At 37.9% G+C, this 18,450-nt stretch overlaps 2 protein-coding genes across 2 annotated transcripts in view; both read right to left on the bottom strand.

Annotated features, from left to right (window-relative positions):
- The window catches only part of LOC135770743 (uncharacterized), a 200,271-nt gene extending 189,060 nt beyond the window's left edge, over window positions 1-11,211 (bottom strand). The window contains exons 1-7 of the mRNA XM_073815543.1: window positions 10,758-11,211; window positions 10,163-10,255; window positions 7,705-8,134; window positions 7,414-7,477; window positions 7,205-7,297; window positions 5,159-7,111; window positions 4,922-5,078 (exon numbers count right to left, since the gene is read on the bottom strand). Coding sequence (XP_073671644.1) covers window positions 4,922-5,078; window positions 5,159-7,111; window positions 7,205-7,297; window positions 7,414-7,477; window positions 7,705-8,134; window positions 10,163-10,212 — 2,747 coding nt within the window. The 5' untranslated portion in view covers window positions 10,213-10,255; window positions 10,758-11,211. The remainder of the gene's footprint in view (window positions 1-4,921; window positions 5,079-5,158; window positions 7,112-7,204; window positions 7,298-7,413; window positions 7,478-7,704; window positions 8,135-10,162; window positions 10,256-10,757) is intronic.
- A 3,608-nt stretch (window positions 11,212-14,819) lies between these two features.
- Window positions 14,820-18,450, bottom strand: part of LOC135770741 (uncharacterized) — a 37,522-nt gene continuing 33,891 nt past the window's right edge. Inside the window, exons 12-16 of the mRNA XM_065280512.2 lie at window positions 16,284-16,541; window positions 15,912-16,208; window positions 15,509-15,775; window positions 15,322-15,405; window positions 14,820-15,244 (exon numbers count right to left, since the gene is read on the bottom strand). Coding sequence (XP_065136584.1) covers window positions 15,178-15,244; window positions 15,322-15,405; window positions 15,509-15,775; window positions 15,912-16,208; window positions 16,284-16,541 — 973 coding nt within the window. The 3' untranslated portion in view covers window positions 14,820-15,177. The remainder of the gene's footprint in view (window positions 15,245-15,321; window positions 15,406-15,508; window positions 15,776-15,911; window positions 16,209-16,283; window positions 16,542-18,450) is intronic.

Here is an 18,450-nt window from a genome sequence, read left to right as displayed (position 1 = left end):
GTCTCCAGTGCGCGTGAACTTCAGAAGAGAACAAGGTGTGTGTATTTACTGCTATTTGCAATGATATCTGCATATGTGCGCTTCCTTACTATAAATGCAGTTTACACAATGTGACGCTGGATCAAAACAATGCAGTTTTCTTACCACTGTAAAGTTCGCTCTGTTCACCTCAGTTTAAAAAAGCACAAGGTGATTTACGTTCCCTGTTTTATGTTATAATTCTAACGCGAAGTCAGCCCTTATAAGCTGTTTTAATTAACATAGCCCGTATAATCTTATTAACATAAACTAGAAATGCGATCGGTTACACACTTCAATGTTTTGTAACGCAATATGCCAAGGAAGTATTTTTATGCAGTCGTGAATCAAGTTGATTGTGATAAAACTGAAGGCTAAACTAGTCCAGTTATGTATATTAAAGCTTCTCACCTTGCAAGAGGTTTAAGAAATCAATGGAAATCTATGTTGCAATCTGCTATAGTTGTCATTCATTTCATTTTAGAGTCCCGTTGATAAAAAACAGTCTGAAGAGTCATTTACGAGTATAGCTGTTTTCTCAAGTTCACAGTTTCAATGATCTGTCGTTATTTTTGCTTTACTGAAGCTGCTGGTGTGTGAAACTTGTTCTTTACCTTATAAATAATGCTAATAATTATAATATAGGCTTTGGTCAAGCATTTTTACCCAGTCTTATTTGAGGCATAAGGTAACTGTATAGAAAAGATGCATTGTTGTTGTTCGCCATTTGTAAATGTTACAATGTTATTGTAAATCAGACTAGTCTCAAATCTTATTGTGAAATAAAAAACATCACAGTTTAATTTCAAGCATTAATTTCACTTTGATTTCAGACTCAGTCAACATTAAAGATATCAAGTTTATATTTTCACATAACGTTCTTTACATTATGTAGGATGAATTTATGTGGAAAACAGTAAACCACAAAGAAATACTTTAGCTGGGTTTTCACAGGCATGGTCACATTTATCTTTAATCTTTAAGAACGTTGCATTTTCTCTGAATATTCGATTAATGTACTGTATTTTTCAATTAAATTTACATTGCACCATAAATTATCTTAGCTGCAGTCATTGTAGGTGTCTATAAATACTGTTAATTGTGGTCAAAACAATAGCAAAATAAATAGTTCTGTATTATTAAATTACAGACAAAGATTTTGAATAGCTACAGTAGGTTGGATTGTATGTTTGGTGCGAAATGGGTATGGTGGGGGCCTGACCCCCTATTCTTTCATAGGGCCCAAAATTGCTAGCGGCGCCCCTGGACACAATCACCCTACAATAAAAAATTCACTTACTCCTTTTTTAAAGTTCACGTTCTTCCTGATACAATTTTTAAACCCTAGTTAGTGTGTAATGCCTGTAAAATGATAAAGCGCAAAGTTCACTGCCAGTGTTGGGGTTGTGTCAGTGGGATTCTTGTTTTGTTTCTTGTTTCTTTATTTTGTTCTTGTATTGTCATTTGCCCTGCTGCCTTGTCTTGTTTGTGATTCCACCCCCATTATCTGTTACCTTGGACTCATTGATTATATCTCTCATTACCCACATGTGTCTTGCATTAATTAATTATTGTTCCTGTCTCACCATTAGTCATTGCTATGTATATATTCACTTCCTATTCACCTGTTTGTCACATTTCATTGTGTATGTTATGGTTTGCCCCAAGTGTAGTCGTGGTTGTTTTTGTGCCTTACCTGGTGTTTTTGAATAAATTTAACTGCATTTGGATCCACTCTACTGTTTTTCTCTCGTCCCAGTGCAAATCTGTGACAGAATGAACCGTCACAATCCAGCAGTTTCCGGTACTCTTGTGAGTCTCACGAGAGGAGTTCTTTTTTCATCATGCGTTTTGCCCGGCCTGGATTGAAGGAGGAAATGGCCGCTAGACGCACTTCTTTGCGACTGATGCACACGGGCTGGGGATTGTCGCGTGTCCTGAGCCGGCACGAAGCCAGTTTTGCCCATTAACCCCGAGCAAGCCAGTACCGTTCTCCCGGTGTTGACATCCGAGCCACTTCACAAGATGGCTGCCACCACACCCGAGCCACTTCACAAGATGGCTGCCACCACACCCACCTCGCCACTTTACAAGATGGCTGACACCACACCCACCTCGCCACTTCACAAGATGGCTGCCACCACACCCACCTCGCCACTTCACAAGATGGCTGCCACCACACCCACCTCGCCACTTCACAAGATGGCTGCCACCACACCCACCTCGCCACTTCACAAGATGGCTGCCACCACACCCACCTCGCCACTTCACAAGATGGCTGCCACCACACCCACCCCGCCACTTCACAAGATGGCTGCCACCACACCCACCTCGCCACTTCACAAGATGGCTGCCACCACACCCACCTCGCCACTTCACAAGATGGCTGCCACCACACCCACCACTTCACAAGATGGCTGCCACCACACCCACCTCGCCACTTCACAAGATGGCTGCCACCACACCCACCTCGCCACTTCACAAGATGGCTGCCACCACACCCACCTCGCCACTTCACAAGATGGCTGCCACCACACCCACCTCGCCAGTTCATGCCAGGACCGTCTCACCTACCTCGCCAGTTCACGCCAGGACCCAGCAGTTGAGGTCTAGTCTGGAAGATACTCCATTATTGTCCGTACGGATGGCTGGTGTTCTTACTCCTGTTCTCAAGATGGCCCCCGCCAAGCTGGTATCTGTTCCCAAGATGGCTGTCTCAATGTCTGCACATGTTTTTGATACTGCTGCTGTCTTACCTGTCCCTGTTTTCCAGAGGGCCACTGCCATACAGGCACCTGTTCTCAAGATGGCCATCGTCATGCCTGCACCTGCTCTCAGGGTGGCATCAGAGGTATGTCATCTGAATTCTGTGCTTTCTACATTTGCTATAGGCCTTTAGGTGTGTGTGGTCTGGTTTCTGCTCTTCTGTCCCCTGTGATGCTTTCCAAGCCCCTGAAACTGTGTCATCAGATTCACCTCCTGTCACGGCTAGAAGGTCTGAACCTGTGCCACCTGCAATCACAACTAGGAGGCCCGAACCTGAGACTCACATCCATCCTGTCATGAGTAAGGCTGCAGTCACAGTTGAGTCACTAAGGTCATGTGAGTCCACAACTTTGTCTATTATGGATGAAAAGGCTGAATTTGAGTTATATGATCTAACTGCCTCGACCAAGTCTGCTGAGCCTAAATTTCCAGAATCCCCTGGTCCTACCATAAGGACTGTCACTGAGCCCCCTGAGCTTCCTGTAAGGGCTAAGATGGTTAATCCAGAGTCCCTTGTGTCATGTAGGTCAGTTAATACGGTCTCGCCCATGCTCCATAAACTCTCTGCTCTAGCCAAGATGGTTTACTACTCCTAGACCTTTTGCCCACTCTAAAAAAAGTCTACTTTGAACTGTTTGTCCCTTCTAAGATGACTCTGAACTTTGTGCCCGGTCTGTTACGACCAGTTTTGTACTCTGTCCCGCCTGGAATGGCTGATTTTGAACTCTGCGCCCTGCCTAAAGCGTCCGCTGGCGTTATTGTTATTGGCCCTCCATCCCTCCCAGTTTTTGCCTCCGCTCCACCTCCTACATGGACTATTGTTTTTAATTTTAATCCGTCCTTTAAGGAGGGGGGTACTGTTGGGGTTTTGTCTGTGGGATTCTTGTTTTGTTTCTTGTTTATTTATTTTGTTCTTGTGTTTTCATTTGCCTTGTTTGTGATTCCACCCCCGTCATCCGTTACCTTGGACTCATTGATTATACTCATTACCCACATGTGTCTTGCATTTGTTAATTATTGTTCCTGTCTCACCATTGGTCATTGCTATATATATATATTCACTTCCTGTTCACCTGTTTGTCTCGGTTCATTGTGTATAGGTCATGGTTTACCCCAAGTGTCATCGTGTTTTTTGTGCCTTACCTGGTGTTTTTGAATAAATTTAACTGCATTTTGATCCACTCTCCTGTTTTTCTCTCGGCCGAGTGCAAATCCATGACAGCCAGGCGATAATTTTCTTTCCCCTTTCAAAGCCTACAGCGAACGGCCGGTTTGGACTACAGCCCTCTACTTCCCGGTTGAATGACGTCAATATAAGAGTTTTTGACTAAACTATACAAATTTAAGGTTTTACCTGATTTGGCAGAGATATCGATTTAAGAGTTAATGTCTGATTATGGGCATATTCGCTGGACGAATGCATTAATTAATTGTTATTATTAATTCTACTAAATAAGGTTAAACCTTACAAATTTGTATAGTTAATTACAGTTAAGTATACTTAGATTTAGCTCAAAAGGGAACACTAAGATTCCCTTAGCATACATCAGTAGGAGGTTTAATATTGTATTTTAAATAACTAACCACATTAAGGTGGTATTGTTACATAAGACTCTTACCTCAGTTGTGAGATGTATGGCAGACACTGGATGAATCCTCTCACTTCACTCTCATCATCTGTCCAGTCTATCAGCTCTACTGGTTTCTTCTCTGTTTGGAGTTTCAGCACTTCTAGGAGGATGGAGGTCTTTCTCTCTGAGAGGTTTATGGTCCAGACTGCAGGAGTTAGCCGGTAAATTAACTGAATCACTGAAAGGATACATCTGCCTGTTTGGGACATATAGTCCTTCACGTGTGACCACAACTCAAGCAAAAAATCTGATTGTTTCAACTGAAGCTCATCGTCATAACAGTTAAGAGGAAAATATCTGTAGCTGCACACAGATGTTAACAGTTCAGTGTAATTTTCTCCAGACTCTGATGCGACAGTGAACAAGTTCATCAGAAACTTGATAGCTGACTTGTCTCTCTTTTGAGTTAAAATGGTGCAACAAAAACTATGGAAGAAAAAAGATCCATTATGATTATAAATTAAAGCATTAGCGATTTTAAGCACAACAAACATAGGTGAAAAAACCTCAGTTGTGAGATGTATGGCAGACACTGGATGAATCCTCTCACTTCACTCTCATCATCTGTCCAGTCTATCAGCTCTACTGGTTTTTTCTCTGTTTGGAGTTTCAGCACTTCTAGGAGGATGGAGGTCTTTCTCTCTGAGAGGTTTATGATCCAGACTAGGAGAAAATTGTGTGTAATTAAAGCAAATGAAGCGTAAAATTTAACTATCAATTTCATAAATTCAAATGCATCTCACCATCCACAGGTACAGATGTTTCCTCACTAGGTTTGCTGGTGATGTCCTCATAGACAGCAGATACTCTGACTCTGTAGCAGGTGCTGTGAGGTACAGTTATAGTACATTCACACTCAGGTCCTTGTGTTAATACTGATGACCAGCCCTCCAGTCCTACTTCTCTATACTCAACCATATACTTCATAACTGGACAAACTTCATTCGTTTTAGCTTTTAACCAGGTTAGTCTGAGAGTATCCCTGCTCAGTTTAGTAACAGAGGGTCGTCCTGGTCGTGCAACAGAAGTTTGAAAGTAAATAATCCAGCTGAATTTGCTCATAATGTTGTTGTCACAAACTGCATATCTGAGCTGATATCCTGTGTCTGGTTCTAAATCAGATAAAACAAACTTTTCTATAAAAGTGTGAGCATTAACAGTGATCTGTTTCCAAGTGTTGTTACTCATCCCATCATCATCTAGAGCTCTGTACTCCACCACATATCTCTCTATGTTTTTTTTCTTTGAATGATTCCACTTCACAGACACACTGTTGTGTTTTATTTGAGTTATCTTGGCAAGATCTGGTTTCACTCCAAACTTCATGTTTCTGCTAACAATCATCCCAGCATAATAAAACTGCACAGTGAATTTAGGAAATTCATCATCAGGTACAGATGCAGCAATGAATCTGGTTTGTTCTGTATCTTCATTTGCCTCTTTAGCAGCAATATACAATCGTAAATCAATGAGCACTTTCTGATTGATTTTAACAGGTTTGGACTGAAGTGAATTTGTTGGTGTAATGTGATCAGATTCAATATGGTGCTTCAGAGCAGTGAGGAATGAATCTTCATCATCTGGTGAGGTAAGAGTGAAACACATCACTCGGTTTATCTGTGGGTCATTTATGATCTGATGTAACTCTGACTGTGATTTCACAACAGTGATGTCTGCAGCTTTACAGTCATTTAAAATCTTCAGTTCAGTTTCTTTATTCTCCAGCCACTGGTTTATGTTATCTGCACTGAATGGTGATCGGTCATGTCTCTCTAGTAGATGTCGAAGTTTCTTTTCTCCTACCTCTTCTTTAGCAATCTCTGTGATCTTCTGACAATCTGTTTTGTATTTCTGAAGAAGCTCTAAAAAAAACACTAATTTATCTTTCAAAGCAGGAAACCAAATAACAACACTTAGATTATCTGGGCTCATCATAAAATCCTGACATTTCTTGATCTGTTTATTCAGATGTTTTAGGATTTTCTCAGCTCTTTGCATCAAACTTTCATTGACTCCACTGAGAGCAGCACACGCTGAGGTCCTCTCCAGTTTCTTCAGAGGGTAAAGCCAAACCTTCAGAGGAACCGCTTTCTTACCTTGAGATCCAAGTAGTTTTGGCAGAAACCCATAGATCTCCACTGCCTCATCAAAAGACACCGGACTCTTCCAGTAACCCACATCAATGTAGAGACTGCAGTTATAAAACAAACTTAAAGCTTTTTCACTGTCATTCAGGCATAAATCTATGAAACTTGCACAAAAAGAAGAGGACATCTTCTTGATTACATCTTTCATTTCTGCAGTTTTCTCTGAATTATTCAACCAATGATCAAACACAAAGAAGGCTTGAGCTCCGTAGCTCACAGCTATGATCACATGTGTAGCTGTGGTTGTATTAATGACTGATGGAGAAACTCCTTCATGTAACAGTGTTTGACTGATCATGTCCAGTCTGGTGGTGGTTTTATAGTGCAGTGTAACTCTGTCCTGATGTTCAGACTGAATTGGGTGATTCAAAAAAGCTGCAGCTCCATTAACTTCTCCCTGAAGAGCTTTTGTTCTTGACACAGGAGATATTTCAAGAGCTCTGAATCTGTGCTGTAGGGAGTCACTTTCTAGAACCTTCACATCAGTTTTAGGTCGAGACAAAGACACTTTCATAGAAGCAATAGTGTTGTCACTCCACAGAAAAGAAGCTGAAAAACACAGATATTTACTCAGAATTGTTTCCTGAAAGACTTTATTTCATCTTAAATAATATTACTGCCTCTTAATAAAAATAGTCTTACTTTGACTATAATGGTCATTAATAGTGTCATACAACATTCCAAGGCACAGGGGGCGACCAAGAGCAGGCACTTCAATAATGTCAGAGGGGAAATCTGAAAATTACATGAATAATTAAACATGCAAAAACAATTATTACAACAATTTTTTTTAAAACCCTTATTGTCCTGCATATATGATGCAGTTAAAAAAAACCTGGCATGATATTCACCTTTACATTGAACTTCAAACCCTTTACATACACGTTTTCCCTGTACGTCCCTTTCTTTCAAGGTCTAAGAAGGTAAAGAGATTAATTCAAATATCTTAAACATTATTTAACATTATACAACATTATTTCATAAATTCAGTGTATTCAGTGTAAAATAATTTAGATTTAGACTAAAGTTCACACTTGTGAAATACAAATCTTGTGGGATTCATAATATTTGATCTCAAAAAGGCCAAATACCACTTATGTAAAAAATGATTGTAAGAGGTGATGTCTGAAGTGCTAAATCACCTCCGTCATGTTGTGTCTCTGTGGTGCTGGTACAGTGTAGTGTTGTCTGACGTGAGTCTCACAGTAAGACACACAGCAGGTCAAACAGGATTTAACAGCTTTGAGCTTTATCTCAGTACAGATATCACAGGACACATCTTCAGGTCCAGCATAGCAGTGAGCAGGAAGAGCAGGACTAAACCCAGCCCGCTGTAGTTCATCTATCACTTTAGCTAAAGCAACATTAACATTTAACACAGGCCGATCTCTGAACCTCTTTCTGCACTGAGGACAAGCGTAACATTCAGCTTGAGTTGGTTTGCTCCAGTAGATCTCAATGCAGTGTTTGCAGTAACTGTGTCCACAGGGAATAGAAACTGGATTCTTGAAGACCTCTGTACACACTGAACATCTGTAATGATCCTCTGTCGGCAGTGTGGCTGAAAGTGTGCTGTGGAAATCATGAATTTTAGGATAAGTAATTAGCAGTAAACCTTTGGAGGGTACACTTTGGAGATTTCTTTTCCTTAATAAAGCTAAATCACCACCTTAGAATTATAAGCTGAGTAGTTTTGAAATATTGAGCTTCAATGGTTTTGCATTCCATATAGCAAAACTGATATGGGGAACAATTCTGTTTTAGACATGAAAATGACAGAGACCCTAAATGTATTCTGAATAAATTTTAAAATCCTTTCATATTTGTAAATGGGTTTTTTGGAAGAGGTTGACTGCAGATAGAATCTTCTATTTCTAAAATATCACTTTCTGCTTGAGATCTATCTTACAAAAACTTTTCCAACAGTACATTTATTAGGTCATAGTATAAGGTGAATTGGTATGCAGCATGGTGCAATTTAACCACAAGGACAGCTGTTTAATATATAAATAGATATATTTAACAGCTGTCCTTGTGGTTAAAGTGCATTTGAATAGAGCCATGTTACCACTTTTGGACATTTTTTAATAAAACCACGGTTCTCCTTCTTCTTCATTGCATAACTCCTCTCCTCCTGTGATAGTAAAGGGTCCATCGAATGAACACATTTGGGATCTTGCCGTATAAGTAGGTCATCTGGGTACTTTTCGCCTACTGTTTTTGGAATACTATGAATTCGGACATACTCGCCTCGCCTACTGCTTTTCAGCTACTATATAGAATGAAAGTAGGTTGCTTCTTTTTACTCCCTTTTACTTTTAGGACAAGTTAATTGTCATGACTGCTGGGTGATCGATGGCTGTGTGATATATGTGTGTGTGTGTGTTGTTTACCTGTGGTGCCGGTTCCTCGTGTGTTCACTAACTCCGCCCCCTTGTTTCGGTAATTGTTCACCGGTGGTGTCTCGTTTACCTTTTCCTTTATATTGCACGTAGTCCTGTCTTTCGTTGCGCGCTCATTGTTTTATCACAGTCTTGCTGCCCTGCCTTGTCTTGTCGGACGCTTTCTGTCTCTTCCTCTTGTTACCCCAGGTTTGGTTTTCGGCGTCCGGGGACTCGTCTTCGCCCGGACCGCTCGCTTGTGGATTGCTGGAACTCATTGACTTTGTTGCTTCTCGGAACAGCTGGTTCGCTTCGTTTCTAGGCGGTATACCAGCTGTCTCTGTTTCTCATCGTTTTGCATCATCACCCGAGAGTGGAGTACACCATTTACCATTGTGGATTATATGACTGTTGTTTCTCGGAACCGCTGGTTCGCTTCATCACCCGTGAGTGGAGTACACCATTTGCCATTGTGGATTACATGACTGTTGTTTCTCGGAACAGCTGGTTCGCTTCGTTTTTAGGCGGTGACCAGTTGTTTCCGGGTGGCTTCATCTACATCAGGATTTCACAGTGGATCTACCAGTGACTTTGCTCTCCAGATCTCTCATTCTATTTTCTAAATAAATATTGTTAACTTGCACTTGACTCCGAAGTTTTTCCTGACATTAATAAACTGTATACTGTACTATCCACTGTTCTATAAATACCCACAACGTAATGAAAAGTAAACACGACGAGCAATAACTTTACCGAGCTATAACATATAGATAAAGAAAGCTGATCTTGATTGGTCCTTTTGTGTGTATTCAAACTGCTGATTGGTTCACACAAATTGAACTTTATTAAAGTTGGATTTTATAGAATCTTTTTCTTTTCTGAATTAAAAATTCCTTAAATGTACACAACAAAAAACATAATGTAAACAAGTTGTCACAGAATAAGAACGTATATATGTGAATAACTTAATTTTGACAAAAATGTCAGATAGAATCGTATAATTCCAAGGTGGTGAATTGTTGACAACAAATACTATGGAAAAAATTGTACAAAATTGAAGAGAAACTTTATATGGTTTTATTAATGAAGGTGTTAAAAAGGTTACTAAGTCAGGAAGACTATTAACAACAACCTGTCTCATCACAGATGTAAATGTTTTATTCCTCATAAGTCTATAAGAAAGATTTAAAACCTGCTATTGAAAATGAAATAATCTTACTGTTTACACTCCATCTTCCCCACGTCCTCTCCTGAGTCTTGTATGTCCATATCCACACTTAATAGTTAACACACTTAACCTAAATCCTAAAGTCTTCAGGGGTAAATCACAAACATATGCACACATAAAAACAATATTCAAGATGTAATTGCACATCATAGGTGATAATAGATCAGTTAAGTATAAATACAGTAGCAACTTTGAAAACTAATGCAGTATTGTCTATACCAGGGGTTTTCCTACCTGGCTCAGGGAATCTAAGGGAGTTCCCCAGAAGGGTTCAATAAAAAATTGTAAGTCTACTAGGCAATCATTTAAGTATATAAACAATTTGGTATATTTAGGTAATATCACAATTACAATTTTTCTAGCGTTTTCCATTTTTTCTTACATGTTTTCTTTATACAAAATATTATGTTAGTAAAGGGGTCTATCGTCAAAGGGTCATCTCATACATGCCATCATAAGGTTTAAAAAAAATCCTGGTCTAACATATACATACTATCCACTGTTTTGACATAAATACCCACAACATAATTAAAAGTAAACACGACGAGTCATAACTTTACCGAGCCATAACATAATGTTTACATACCTGTTCTCGATCCACACGTAAAGTGTTGGACTTGGATAAATGTACTTACAATGTAAAATACAACGTAAAATATTTTAATAGGTCGTCTACAATTTTAATGTACAAACGACATGACAACTGAACACGTTTAAAAGTGAAACTCGTCCTCAACATTATTTACCTCAACATTATACTTTTGCTTTCGTTTTGTGCCTTGCTGTTTAGCACCGCATCACAATTTTCCTTGTGTCGTCTGGTAAATGATCCTCAAAACTAAATCCATAAAGTAAAGCCGATAATAAAGCATTTTTAACGTTTTCTCTGTCGGTGAAGAAGCTCTTCGGCTAGGTTGTGTATGAAATAGCCTCAAACACATTCACTCCCTACATTGCTATAATATAGTCCACTTGACTGAATGAATGGAAACAAGTGAGTGAATTCGGACACGGGTGCCCTCAATTCTTATTTGTACATCGTCATGGAGAAAAAACAGAGCAGCAGCATGCACGTCTCATCGTCACTCTCTGTATAAAGTTCATTCTCTATTATGAAATATCAAGTGCAATAAAAACATTAAACAATAAAAATAAAGTTAAACACACACTTAAGTTAGAGTAGCCCCACTACATGAAAATAAAAACATTTAAATGCCCTTAATTAATAATATTTGTCTATACATGAATATAAACTGTCTGAAGCGTCTACATTTACAATAACTTTATGACCAATACTAATATTTATGTGGCCTCGTAGCCAATTCCTGTCCGGGAAGCCACCCCCTATGTTTAATTTGGTTCATGTCAGGTACATTCGGAGGCCAAGGGATTAACAGAAATAGTTAGGGTTAGTAGTTAAGTTAATAGTTAAGTTAGTCATTTCTCTCACCACAACTGGATAGAGGCTATTATAAAAGCGTATTTATGTTTGAGGATACACTGTAAAAAAATTCCGTAGAAATTGCAGCTGGGTTGCCGGTAACTTACCGTAGATTTAAATGTATGTTTTTTTCTGTCAACATTTTGTTCAAAGTTAAATGAACATTTAACATTTACAAGTCTTTGTCTTTACAGAGTAAAACTAAAAAAACACCATCAAGCAAAACATTCTGGGAAACAAAATCTGAAGCAAAAAACAGAAAAAGGTTGATTATGATTTCTGGTTCCCAGAATGCTTTGCATGAGGCTGAAAAATGGATTACATAATCTGATTAGATCACATAATCCAATCTTGGTTTTTATCTGGATCAAACCTTTAGTTTGGGTTTTTCAGAACTTTTTTGTAGGATTTGGATCACTTTGATCCAAAATATCTAGATTAAACTGATCCCATCAGATGGGTGGATTCAGCATGGATTTCATGCCCAAAATGTAATGAAAACTTTAAAAATGTATCAAATAATACTATATTTGGATCATGCAGTATCTTACAAGATATCCTATTTATTCATAAGGTTTTAATTTTATTTGTTCATCTGGCAGGCTACAGTGATTAGGTAGGCTATAACGTATTCAGCCTTTCAGTATAGGCCTACAGCAAAGTAGAAAGAGTTTGGCCTCATAAAATAATCCCCCAAACAGCTGTCAAAATTGACCAAAAACAATATATTTTATTCTGTCACTAATTAATATATATATATATATATATATATATATATATATATATATATATATATATATATATATATATATATATATATATATATATATATTATGCTGGAAGAGGATGGAGTGGGGTTTTTCTTGATTTTATTTAATTTTTTAATGTGTGTGCTTTCATTTCAAATAAAATGAACTTATATTGACCCCACACTGGCTAGTTTACTTGTTGCTCTTTACAAATGTATAGTTCTACATTGTGATTTCCTGTTTGAGCACTGGTTATCCAGATTTGGTGATCCTGAAAAGTTCCTATCCGAATCAGATTGACCCAATCCGATGTTGCTTTGAAAAATCGCAAAAAAAAAAATCGAAGGATCGCAAAAAAAACTATTCAACCTCAATTCATTCAAGTGCCATAGCCTCTGTTAGTAAATCAAGCAAATGCGATCGGCACAGGTAGTTTTTTCCCATTACCCTGATTTTGCGTGGCATGTAAACACCTTAACCGACAGTTTTGTTCATGTGCTCTTTGCGTCTGACAGATTAACTTCACATGTGGAAGCGCAAAATAATGCATAAAAGTCTCCAATCGACTCATGCAGTTGGCAGAGAAACTGCAAAAAATAAAACCTAATGTTACATTTACAGGTTCCGTAAACACGAGAAGTGACAGAGTATAACTTCTTGAACAACTGTTATGTTCTATAGGCGGTGACGTCACTGCCTTCGAGAAACCAGATAAAATCTCCAACTCCCATGTAAACGCATGAAAACAGATTTCTATAAAAAGCAGATTTTTGATAGTTATCCACTTATTCTGTGCATGCAAACCCACTCATTGACGTCTTGTGAAGCAATTCGATCAGTTATTGCAAGAAACTGAATGTTATTTTAGAACATTATTAGCGTTAATGCAGAGGCTCTGCCAAACAGGAAGTGCATTTAATCTTCCCGCTCTATAGGTGGCACTGAGAGGCTGTTTGCCATCAGCATCTGCCAAACATGAGCACAATCTTCTTCTTGTGGTGTTTGGTTTGAGAGGTAAGAGTGGCCATAAGTTCCTTAGGCTGCGTCTGAAACCGCATACTGTATAGTAGGTACTGAATTAGATGAAGTACCTACTTACTTGCCGTTAAAACAGTAGGTACTGTATAGTATGAATCCTGGTAGTATGAATGAGATTCGGACATGCTACATCCGCCATCTTGCTACATCACGTGACATACGTCGTCATCACGTCATGTCATTTCAGCGCGAAAACAGCCGCGTGCCTCTTCTTCTTCGTTGGATAAATCCTAAAATCATGGGATAGTGAAGTGTCCATCGTATGCACACTGCAAAATCTAACCGGAAGTAGTAGGTCATCCGGGTACTTTTCGCATACTGTTTTTCGAATACTATGTATTCGGACATACAACTCGCCTTGCCTACTGCTTTTCGCGTACTATATAGTATGTAGTAGGCGGTTTCGGACGCAGCATTAGTGTCCACATTTTTTGAGGTCCTTAAAGGCTCTCTAAGCGAATATGTTCGACGTCACTTGTTGTTGATATTTGAACTGTTTTCAAACAAACGGAGCGTAGCTAACTCCTCCCCCTCCCTTCCGTGCTTTCGTGAACGCGACCAACCCCCACCCCCAAATCCTTCTTGGCGTTTATTGGCTGTAAAACTTTGTTTTGTTTCGTGGTGCAGGTTTGGCCACTGTTTGTATATTGAAGTTTGTAGAGCCTGGGCTGTCTACAGAGATCGCGTTTTTTTACAGTTTGATCAGTGGTCAGGTAGCAAGCAGATAGTGAGGAGATGTTTGCTGTATGTAACAAAAAAATTTTTATGGTCTAAAACGCGTGAATTCGCTTAGAGAACCTTTAAGTGGACAGAGAACTCATTACAACTGGTCAACCAAGGAATGTACTCATTACACCCACAATGTTTTCACTCTCATAAAGTTTGGCATTGATCAATAGCCATCACACACCATCACTTCCAATTAGCTCATCATGCTCTCTATTCAACTGCAACTTTAGCAACTGTACTATCATAAACACATCACATACTGTATTGGTCCGATAAGCATTGTTAGTTTAAATACAAAATTGACTCTTTATTACAAGTCTGCACAATATCATACTATGATTTATATTGTTACTGTTTAATCTTATACTGTTTTTCTTATTCTGTGTGTTGACTTTATGGTATTGTGTGTTGTATCCTGGTTTAGGGTTTATTTTATAATTATTTACATTTTATTGTCCTTATTGTAATGTACTTTTTCTCATTTCCTTTCCGCCATGATGTTTATGGAGAAGAATGGACAATAGAGAAACATACCAGTCACAGATAAATCTAAAGATCTTAATATTGCATTAGAATGATCATAATTTGCTCATTTTTAAAATATCTGAACAAAACCACATGGATTTATGGGAAAGTTCATTTTATTTCAAAGCTATTATTACATACATTGACTTCATACTTAAGGAAATATTATTTGTCTATGTACAAATGTAGTTCATTACTGTCATTTAAAATATAAAATCGTTCTTTCAATCCCCATCTATGTTTTAAACATAAAATATAAGGTTACTTTACACATCTTTAAATGCGTAACGGACGCCAACTCAAATTATAAATAATTACAATATTTACATTATGAATTGGATTAAGATAAGGAGACCGTTTATTATTTCCTGTACTTCCTTAATAACACTGTTTAATTTTTACCAAAACACAGTTGCTGATTGCATCTTTAATATTAATTTTCTTTAATATTTAAGTTTCGTGCAGAGGTAAAAGTTTAAATGTTCATTTTCATTAATGGCAAGTCGAGTTACACTCCGGTGTCTTTACCAGATTTCAAATCGCTCGTTTCTGGTAAACTGCTTTTTGTCTCGGATGTTGTTTCCAAAGAGTCTGCAAAGACAAAATACAACACTTATTAACAAAATCTACACTGATACAACAAACCCAAAACATACACACGCACTTACCGTACTGTCTGAATATTGTCGTGAGTGGAAACAACGCTGTGTATTTTCTTTGCTAGTTCATCAGTAATATTGTTGTGACTCAGACTGAAAGAAACAATGAGATGAAAACATTAAAATAAAGAGATTTAACACTGAGTAAATGTGATTATTTAATCTTGTGTGTTTATATTTGTGATGTTTAACTCACTCTAGAGTTTGAGTCTTGTGCAGGTGTGGTAAGAGTGGATTCATGTATTGATCAGTGAGTCTGCAGTGACTGAGGTCCAGTTCTGTCAATCCATCAGAATATTCCAGAAACACTGACAGCTGTTCACAAGATCTCTGATCCATCTGAGTGTGACTGAGGTCCACCTCACCTCCTAAAGCTTGACAAAGAGCCTGAACCCACCTCAAAGATCCTTTCTCTGCATCTTCAATAATACAAGCTATAAATTGCAGCAGAAGAGCTTTACAACTGAGAGAGATAAAGAAAAAAATACTTATCAGTTCATCACGCATTTGAATTTTAGGATTAAATTGATTAACATTAATACACTGCACAGTTGCACACATTATAATAAAAGTGACCTGTGTTTAAGTCACAGCTTTACCTGAGCTGAACCTGAGACAGAATTGGCAGAAATTGTTTTAGGGCTGAATCAGAGACCTTACAGTCCTCTAAAACCAACTTCACAACACTTTGAGATTTCTGAAGCACAGATGCGATTACGCTACAGTCTTTTATCGTCAGGTTCAAATGGTTCTCTGTGACTGTGAGGTCCAGAATTGAGCAGGATGAGAAATCCAGTCTGTACTGAAGAGCAGAGAGCAGAAGATTTGCTGCCTCCTGTTGGTCATCAGAGGAACTGCAGCAATGAAGCAGCTTCAGTAACAGCTGTCTGTCAACACTGAGACACACAAACACTGTTAACACACAGATACACACTACACTATAATATTTCTATGATGTCAGAGGTGAGAACCTGAGTTGTGTGACTCTGTTGAGTAAGGGCAGAAGTCTCTTTAGCTCCTCCTCTGGTATGGAGGTCCAGAACAGATTGAGTTTGACAGTGTTACAGTGCTGGAGAGTGAAGCACAGAGCTGAACACTGATCTGAATTCAACACTTTGTTCTTCAGGTTGATGTCATTCTCAGCTGAACTCAACAGACCGGACACAAACTGAGGAGAGCGACTCGCATAAATCTCCATAATGATGGACAGAATGAAACTGGGGGTCATCCTATGGAGAATAAAATCACTTCTTAACATCTACTGAATAATTCATGCAGGCACTCAATAAATAAACAGAAAGAAATGAAAATGTAAACTGCACATTCTTAAAGATGACATAGAATGATTGAACGGGGTATTTATCCTTGTTCTGTGATGTGACATGTAGACAAAAATGTTTTTGGTTGGGTCTCTAATGCCTTAGAAGCTTCCTGAAAACCTCTCTCAGATAGCTCTATTAGGGTGGGGGATTTTAAACAAGTGGTTTTGCACCTATTTGGCTCCCCCTACTGGCTTAACTTGCAATCTCATTACTGATTGGCTGACTTTGCAGCCACTCAAAAAATGTAGCCAATTATTTTAAAGTGGAGGGGCAGTTAGATGCCTGTGATGTCATAAGCATCAGTTTTTCAGATTGGGCCGTTTTCTGGCTGACATTTCTAAAAGAGGAATTTCTATGAGACTGAGATGTTTAGCATGTTTAGCACTTTTTGTGTGTTTGTGAATGCGGGTAGACTGCCATTATTCAACAAAGACAAGGTAAAAATGGTTTTTCATTCTCTGTCCCCTTTAATAGACAAATGATTGCAATGATTTTTATTCAATTAATTGGCCAACACAAATGACCGATTCCCATTTTGTTCTGCATTATAAATCACATTTATTATCAAAGCTATAGACCAATTTCATGTTTGCAAACAGAGATGACGTTTTTTGTGGGCGGAGCCAAACTGGTTGCAGAAAGTGACTGCTCCGCAGTAGGGTTGTGAAGTGTTTTAGCATTAAACCGTGATTTTTATGGATCCGGTGTTCTGTCGAAGTCTGATTCCCCTATGTTTCCCTTTAGTGCAATGTTTCTTATAGTGTTTTAATCACGTTACGTTTATTTTTTAGATAGATAAAAATTTTAAATGGCTTGGCTACTGATATGCATGTATGTAATGTGTATTGTTCTTTTTTGCTAAATCAATTATTTTTACAGTCTGAATCGCTAAAGTACATATAAAAGCAATACTATCATGTATTATATATAATAGCGTTTATTAAATATTTCATAATTTTCCTGTTTTCTATTATTTCTTTCTTATATTTATCTTACGTGTTTGTTCTAAAACTATTATAAAAGTATTATGTTTAAACATACATTTAAAAGGCCTGTTTATATATTAATAACACTTTACATCATGTGCGTGTGTGTGTGCTATATTTATATATTTATTAAGTATGTAAACAATAATTTTAGAACAAACAGGAAGAAGACATAAGCTAAGATATAAGGAAATAAAAAGAAATAATAGAAAACGAAAAAAGTATAAAATATTAAAAACATTTTTTTTTTAATATTTTAAATATTTCCAGATGATTTCCTCGGTCCATTCTCTCCGTTTAAGGGCTTATTGTAATCATAAACACCTATGTTTATCTTCAAATTATGTCTTCGACAATGGTATTCTATAAAAATGAAAGCCATCTTTTTTGGCATTCTTATTCTGACACTTAACAGCACAATATGACATTTTCTAGTGAGTTATCTTGCTCTTTTCACTCGTGTCTAATTCATTTACACAGTTTTTCTGCAACCGCATTGCACGCGCAGCTTGCAGTGACGTAACAGTGACGTCTACTCTAAATTGGTCTATTCACTGGATTCATCTGACCCCAGATCACAATAATAAAATATTGCCTGTTCCTCTCAATTATGTTTAAAATGTAGGGCAGACATTGGTTTGGTTATTCATGTGTTTTGTTATTGTGTTGAGTTCAATAATGGATTGTTCGAAAGATTAATAGAAAGACCTTCACATGTATACCTGCTTACTGTAAAGCTGGTCTGTGCCTTTATCTTGACCAAGAAAGTGAAATTCAATTCAATTTTATTTATATAGCCCTTTTTACCCTTTTTTTATTTGTTTCTAAGC

The sequence above is a fragment of the Paramisgurnus dabryanus genome, chromosome 8 (genome assembly GCF_030506205.2).
Source record: "Paramisgurnus dabryanus chromosome 8, PD_genome_1.1, whole genome shotgun sequence".
Lineage (NCBI taxonomy): Eukaryota > Metazoa > Chordata > Actinopteri > Cypriniformes > Cobitidae > Paramisgurnus > Paramisgurnus dabryanus.
The sequence above is the reverse complement of the archived record's forward strand: the minus strand, read 5'-3'. Positions and strand labels throughout refer to the sequence as shown.